The 8146-nt window shown below is 38.8% G+C and overlaps 1 protein-coding gene across 2 annotated transcripts in view; it reads right to left on the reverse strand.

Moving 5' to 3' along the window:
• Positions 1-6176, reverse strand: part of CENPF (centromere protein F) — a 33510-nt gene extending 27334 nt beyond the window's left edge. For both annotated transcript variants that reach the window (XM_088146718.1, XM_025169574.2), the window contains exons 1-4: positions 6104-6176; positions 3371-3551; positions 1421-1617; positions 25-134 (exon numbers count right to left, since the gene is read on the reverse strand). In XM_088146718.1, the coding sequence (XP_088002844.1) occupies positions 25-134; positions 1421-1617; positions 3371-3532 (469 nt within the window). In that variant the 5' untranslated portion in view covers positions 3533-3551; positions 6104-6176. The remainder of the gene's footprint in view (positions 1-24; positions 135-1420; positions 1618-3370; positions 3552-6103) is intronic.
• Between the last annotated feature and the right edge of the window lie 1970 nt (positions 6177-8146).

Below are 8146 nucleotides of genomic sequence, written 5' to 3' on the forward strand. Positions count from 1 at the left end.
AAAATATACATATATATCTTATACCATTGTAGATTGGTGTTGGAGAACCAGTGTTGCTTCTCTGTGGTGTGTTATCAAAAGATGCATCTCCACTGCCAAAGGTCTTTGGTTGTCTTTCCAGTTCAGATTTGTATCTATTTTTTTAATGAAACGGATAGAAATTTAGGGTAGCAACAAAACATTTAAGACTGAATTTCAGCTGACTGAATGTAAGGAGATACGTTAGTGAATGACTTGTACCAGTGAATTCAGTGTGAATTAATTTCCACTTAAAATATTGAGCATATGTTTACACAGAAATCATTCCTATTGCTTCAAGGGAAGAATATGGCTACGTTTGTACAGAATATAAACAACGTAACCTTTTGATCAGAAACTATTTAAAACCTAGGAAATTGTAAGATAGTAATCTCGACAGGAGCAATTAAAGAGTCAATATTATTTTACCTCAAATATAGAATATTACAGGCTTGCAATTTAATACTGCCTTCCTTCACTGCATTATAATATGGATCCAGACCCACTTTATCCTATTCTGCTGAAACAAACAGTAAAAAAGCAAGATATACCAATTACTAAACTTCTTTTCTATTAATATGCTCAGTGTGGGATGCTAGGCCCCAATTTTTCAGTGCCAATTTTAGACAGTCTGGATGCTATAATTTCCCAGGGAAAATGTTCCTATTTATAGAAATAAAACAAAGCCAAAAAGAGTATTGTTTTATATAATTCATTAGTAACTAAAAAACATCAGAAGAGCTTTGCTACATCAAAACAAAGGCCTATCTAATCAGTATTCCATTCAAGGTGGTAAACTGCATGCTTATGAAATGCCCACAAGTTGGACATAACACCCTCCAGCTTTGGTTTTCCCAAAAATGATCTGGAGAGGCACATTATCACTGTTACTGGAAGGAAAACACAGCCAACATAATCAGGATCCACTAATAGCTTTGTCCTCCATCAATTTATCCAACCACTTCTTAAAGCAGTGGAAATTGGTGGCCATCATTCCAACTTATCATAGCAATTTGAATAGATTAATGATGGGCTCAGTGTCTCCTTTTATTTGTCTTGATTCATTGTATAAGCAGAGATTTTATTATCAGAAAAGCAGAAGTCTCTCTCCACTTTCTTCTTACTATGTATAATTTTAAACACTGCTATAATGTTCCTTCTTTCATGTAGATTCTAACTTAAAAGTTTTTTCAACTTTTTGTGATGCATGAGTAGCTTTGCCCTTCTAAATGGATACAATTCCAGTCAAACCGGGTGGTTTCAAAGGAATAAGATTGGATTTGGAACTTTACTTCTCGCTACTGCTAAACACACAGTTGGCAAGGGCTTTGGTGCTGACCAGCCAGCACAACTGTGCAACCCACTTCTATCCAACTCCCTTGTTTAAAAGAAAGATATTCACCTTTTAAGGTCTTGCTCTAGCCTTTCAACCTGTTTCTTGCTTGAAATAAGCTGTCCTTCTTGAAAGTTAATTTGTGATTCTTTCCCTTGAAGTTCATGAAAAAGTTTCTGCCTGTTTTTTTCTAGGTTATCACAGAGTTCCATCAAGCTCTGGTTTTCTCTCTTCAAGGTCGCTCCTTCATTTTTTCCCTCTTCAACCTTAATAAAAGAATGCACCAATAAAGAATCCATGAATGTATAACCACATAGTCTGACTTTAAGGTGCCATTTTATAGGGCTGCCAAATCTGAGCTGCAAAAATGTAGCTGATTGGAAACCTGGAGTTGCCTACCTCTCTTTGTAGCCAACTAGTAGCTGTCCAGTTTTTTGCAACCCAGTTCTGGTAGCCTTATATTTTATGAAAATTGTATTGCCCCATACTAGTGAGAAGCTTCTGATTTTCTCTAAACCTATCCTCTGCCAGTTTGGCTAACGCTGCAACAGAGTCTGAAAATATAATATAGTCATAACAATCTACTGTGAGGTCAATACCCAAATGGTCTACAGGCTATTTTTAATTGAGGTTTTAAATTAAACTCTGGTAGATTTCTCAAACAGAAAAAATATATACAGTCACAATAAATTTCACTACCCAACTAAGGCCAGTTCCTTCGATAGCAGAGGGTTGGGTTACTCAGTTTCATTTTCTCTTAGATTTGGGCTTAGAGATTGTGTGAAAGGAGACAGAAGAATATGGTCAACATTTGCCCTCACATTCTTCTACTCAAATATACCTTGAACTGAGGCCTGTGTGTGTCACACTATAAAGCTGTAAGCTTCAGTTCTTATAATATGTGATTCATATGGTTACAGAGAGTATACAGTTATCTAATTTCCTATTTCATGGCATAGTTAACCAATGCTGGGGACAAAAACAGCCTGTTGCAGTCACCAAGAGCTAACCCGGCATTAAACAGAGCTCCATTTCTCTTTCTGCCAAATTAAAATAAGAAAAAAAAGAAATGTTGACCTAACAGTTTAGAAAAATAGAGACCTTCCTTCACATCCCTCCAGCTACCAAGCTACCTTTCCCATTACATTAGACCTCTGTAATTTTCCCCACTAAGAGAAATCAGCTTGGGGAGGATCAGTAGGATGAAAAGTGAACAATACTGAAAGGAAATCAAAGCAGTTCTATGGCCCTCCCATAATCTCTGAGTCTAACTCTGAGTCTTCTTAGGCATTTTGGTTTAAAAAAAAAATGGATGAAAGATACAAAACTATGTTATGCTCATTTCAGCCCTAGATATTTAGGCACAATCCCAAGGCTCCATACACCTTTTGCTCTGGCCTTTAAGCTTTCCAAACAGCCAAACTGTGATTTTTAATAAATGATAATTCATTTCCTTTACTATATTCATATAAATTGAACAAATAAAGTTTTCATCCTGGCCCCACCCATATGACTTATGAGCCAAGTGTTGCCTTTGCTCCAATTTAAACAGTGCATGTTCATCTGCAGACACCAAGTTTAACTGGAGCTACACAAAACACGATCATGAGGCTCACATTTCTTATATAGGGCTTCCTTTTAACAGGAGGTATCTTTTCCAGATAGAAATATTAGAATACATGGTTCCATGTATAAGGAATTTGGAACTATGTTCTCTTGTTTTCTTGCATTAAGACACCAACAGTTTGTGGCTTGTAAATACTCAATTAAATTTTACCCTTTTATTTAACCTCCAAGAATAATGTGTAGCATTCTGGGTAGTTCTGGTCACCAAGCTTTTCCTTTCTCAGATAACAGCTAGTCATAAAATAAAGAGCTACTAAAAGCAACAACAACCTGCCTGCTTTTAGTATATAAGCTTTTAATCAAAACAATACAGGAGTTATGAAAAATGTGATAATGGTATTTTTTTTTAAAAGGGATTTCACTTAAACTTGTGCTATATAGTAGTTATGCTACCTTCTGCTTCTGTTTTTCCAAAGCTGCCTCCAGAGATTCCAGTTGAAATTGCCTTTGCTGACGTTCCTTTTTAAATTTCTCAACTTGACTTTCAAGTTCTTGAATCTTCTGAAGGACTCTGGTAGAAAGACCCTCTTTCCACTCTTCCCCAGCCCAGCTCATGTCATCAGATTTCACTCTCCTAATACATAAAAGACATCATAAAATGGAGAAAGAAATTATTTTTCAACGTCTAAAATTATACTTATGTGGATAGATGTTTATAAATAAAGGATAGATGCTGTGTTTCAAGCCACACAGGAATTCATGCTTACATAATGATTAGTCTCACTGAACTGAATGGGATGTAGTTTTAAGTAAGATACATATACATAACCCATTCTTGATCTTTAGTTACCTATTGACTGAGATTTGCATGATGTATGAGACCAGATAGGAAGGGAACTCAGGATCACATAACAGGCAGGATCACTGGAGTGTTATCAGCACACAGACAATTCCAGTTGGCTTTGTTCCAGTTTTTCCTTTGCTAGAAGTAACGAAGCAAGCATTCTGATTGTTGTCCAATTTCCTTTTCCAGCTTTATGGGTCAGTTCTTTACATTTTTGCAGCTATTTTGCATTAGTTTAAGGAAACAGTTTTCTTTTGGGGCAATAATATTCCTAAGTTTTGCTAGCTGCTTCCCTGAACCATTTCAACTTTGATTCTGCTCTGCCTGCATATTTATAAATGCTAATATTATAAAACCTCCAGTGACCTCCTTCTAAGAAAATCTAACTTGGGGAAGCATTGCACTTCTAGAATTCCCCAGCACCTTTAGAAGTAGTCTACTTATAGCAATAAAATGCAAAACATGCCTAAGACGACCTGAGCAGAGAAGTTCAGCTCCACCTTGCAAATTCATGGAGCTGTACTTCTCTGCTCAGGTCGTCTTAGGCGTGTTTCCACAGCACAATGCAATAATAGAATGACTGTAAGCTTCTTGCCCAGTTTGTAATCCAATTTTATTCAGATCCAGTTTTGTCAACTGTGGATCTTATAAACCAATAATATGCGAGAAGTAGCAATACATCTATTCAGGAGTCAAGTTGTATATGGGGAAACATCATAGTAGTGCTCCAAATAACGGGAGCACATTAGTTTTCTTGCCATTCTAACTATATGTAGAATAGATTTATTGCTCCTAAAATCCTTCACTAACTTCCCGTAGGTTCCTGGATTCTCTACACATTTCTAGCCCCTACAGTCAAATCCATCAACAGCCTTGTCTACCCTCTTCTAATAAATGTGCCTTACCTACTCCTCCACACCAGGTTCTACTGTTATTTCCTGTGACTTATAGAAGTATCTGTGTTAGGGACCTTCAACCAGGGTGATGCTATTTCTCTGCTTCTTTGGCCTGTGCCTCCCACCAAATTAACTTTGGATTTTGTATTGTCGGAAAATACATCTTTGGGTGAAGAAAGTAAATTTCTAGAGGCTTCAGATGAATTGGAGCGACTTAATAAAATTGAAACATAAAAGAATGTGCAGCACCCTTGGAGCTGGTGGGAACCACTAAGGCATCTGCCTTGAAGGAGAATGTGTTCTTTCTGGCATTTGGCACCTTGAACTGATTTGTTTCTTCTTTTCAGTAAGGCTACTATTTTTCTTGTAGATAGTGGATAAACAGAGGGGCAAAAAGTAACTTGAGATCTATTACTTATGTATGCCTGCATCATCAGATGAATATGTATGTATGCATCCTTTTCCCTCCCCTTTCCTGAAATGTATAAATATCAGAGCATCTCTTTTGTCTGCAGGGGGTGTCTGTCACTATCCCTTGGTGGGGTCCCCCTCCAGTACGCACTGTCTAATAAACACTGCAGTGAAGCCTTGATTATTTCGCATTTGGGTTCTGTGTTTTGATTCCACAGTATCATAACATCCGTCTTAACATCCCCAAATGTCTCCCAGCTTTTAGGGTTATTGTAGAAGCCTGACAGCTATCTGCACATCTCCATGACCGTCAAACTATCATGGTGTAAAGGAATTTAGGGGAAGGAAAGAGTGAGCCCTTAGGTGGGGCCTTGGAGAAAAGACAACTGAGTCCTGAGGAAGTGGAAAATATGAAAAAGAAACTCAAAATAACCCTGGCTTTTTTTTAGTATAAGATGGGACAGAGAAAAATTTGGCCAGGCTTTTAAGTTCTGTTATTCCACATTATCACAATACTGTAAAAAGAATTCCTGGAATCCCCACCCTGCCTGTTTTTTGAACCAGCCTACCTCAAATGGCTGACACACATATACAGTATTCTATCCCCTTTATTCATTTTCAGTTCCTTACCCCACCAATATTCACACACACCACTCTTCTCTTGAAAGTCCAGAAAAAACAGCAATTCTAACTTAAATACACATTTATATGAGAAATATGATTATGTCAATATGATCTGGTAGAAGCCAAATATTTTAAAACTCAGGGGGTGTCAATGGAAAAACACACTACTCTATGCACTACTCGGAAGCAAATCTCCTAACCGAGTGGGTTGCTTAGCAATTAAAACGCACTACTCTATGCAATACTCGGAAGCAAGTCTCCTGAACCGAGTGGGACTTATTCTCGAGTACAAAGGCAAAATTTGCAACACCAGAGTCTTCTGAACAGCGATTTCTTTTTTATTTTCTTTCTATCCATACAAACACGCGATGCAACTAAACCTCCACGCTATACACTGAGTTCATTCCTCACCTTTCCCAAGAAGATTCCAGCAACGCTCCAAACTCCTCTCCAAATTCAATCCAAGCGCCGCTCTAAATTCAAACTTGCCACTTTCTCCCTCGAGTAGTCGGGAAGCCAGAGCCATCCGAAAACCCATTGGTCAGCAGTTGAAAATAATCTTGCCTTGCGTTCTTCGGTTGAACCAATAGGAATCCACCGAGCGTTGCTGCCAGGATGGATTGTTTTTCAAATCTCATTGGCTACGAATTCGAAGCCATGAGAGGTGATTGGCTAAAGGCAAAACAGTGCTGGGAGCGCGTGTCATAGTCTTGCAACCTTTTCTCAAGAATAAGATTTTTACTGTACGTTCCTTTGAAGACGGAAGGGGATGTTACGCCCGGTCATACTCCAACTGAGTTCTGTTTGGCTGACTTTTGAGCAAGAAATGTCTTGCATAGCACTGTGACAAAATTACTATCCTGTAGTATCGGAACCTGTTTTTTAGGACCTCTAGCTCCTATTATTATTATTATTGTTGTTGTTGTTGTTATCATCATCATCAAAAAATTATCGGGAATGAAGGGGGAGGGGGAGGCAGAAGCCAAGCATATTTGAAGAACCCAAGTTACCTTTTCTGCATTATGGCATCAGGCACAATACTCAACAGCTTGAGGGAAATAAAAGTTTTGCACCAATGTATTTATTGTGCAGCAGAAATGGGGGAATCCAGCCTTGTGCAATCCACAAAAATAAATAAGAGCTACCTTATCTGGACTGCCAAAATCTAACTGACCACTAGATAATAGAAAATACAGAAAATTCTAACTCACTGCTCTCATCTAATGGTCGTCTGGGTTTCTGCAACCTAAATATGGTACCTGGAAGTACATAAATGGGTTCATCTTGGAGAGAGTCTATCTGTATGGTTCATCCTGAGAAGGTCTGTGTAGTCCCTAAGATTCAACAACAACTTGTTGGCATATAATCAGTTAAGAATCGGCACTTGCTGTTGTGGGGAAAAAAAGCCTTGCACCACAGTTAGATATAAATGCATACTGAATAAAAGTATTACTGCTGCTAAAAGAAGCCAGGCAGTCTTGAACAGGATAGTAACTGCTTCTGCTAGGAGTGGTTGACTTCTTATACTTGTCATTTCTCCCTGGGCAGCTCACTGAGACCAGTGCTTCTGGAAGGAGAGAGGAGGTGCCAAAAAGTAGTGGAAAATGAAGGACTCAGAAAGACCAGCCAAGTTGTCAGAAAGCTTTATTTATTTCATTTATATATTTAATTTCCTTTAAGGAACCCAAGAAGGCAACATTGTTCTTCATTCACCACCAATCTGATTTCTCCCTCACAATTACCCTGTGAGGTCAGTCAGGCCGCCAAGGAGATTTCTGCACTACAGAGGGGTTAGGGATCTCCAAGCTTCCTTTTCATTCTCTATGAAATGGTGATACCCAGAAAATTAAGGAGGAATGTGAATACTGATTCACATGGATCTGGATTATGCATACAGTATCTTGCTTAGGAGAAGAAGTCTGCAAGCACTTGAGACATAAAACATCTCACTACCTTCAGTCAAGGATGGGTGATGTGCCCCTCGGGTTCCAGGAGCACCAACTCTCATGGCCAGGGATAATGGCAGACAGAATTTACAGCATAGTAAATTGTACAGCATTGACCTTAGTGTTTGGTGACAGGTCTAGCTGCTTCAGGTCTGCCCTCCAGGTCCAATGGCCAGCTCCCAGGTAAGTTATACAAGGAGGTTCCATAGCTCAGCACTTTAAGTGCAAAAAGAGCATGGCCATCCATGCCTCATTATTTCTTGGATCAACTACTGCAGTGTGCTGCCTTTGAAGGCAACTCCGAAGGTGCAGTTGGTTCAATATGAAGCAGCCTACCTACAACACTGCCAGTGTCATATAACACCAATTTTGTGGGCACTGCACCGGCTTCCAGTAGGCTTCCAAATACAATTAAAAGTGCTAGTTGTAAACTATGAATCCCTTGGCATCTAGATATCTACAGGACTGAATGATTCAGGTAGAACCAATCCAATTCATTTGGCCCTGA

Source organism: Python bivittatus, unplaced genomic scaffold (genome assembly GCF_059951505.1).
Source record: "Python bivittatus isolate LINGU-HERP-01145 unplaced genomic scaffold, Pbiv_v1 ctg000020_np1212, whole genome shotgun sequence".
In the NCBI taxonomy this organism is placed as follows: Eukaryota; Metazoa; Chordata; class Lepidosauria; order Squamata; family Pythonidae; genus Python; species Python bivittatus.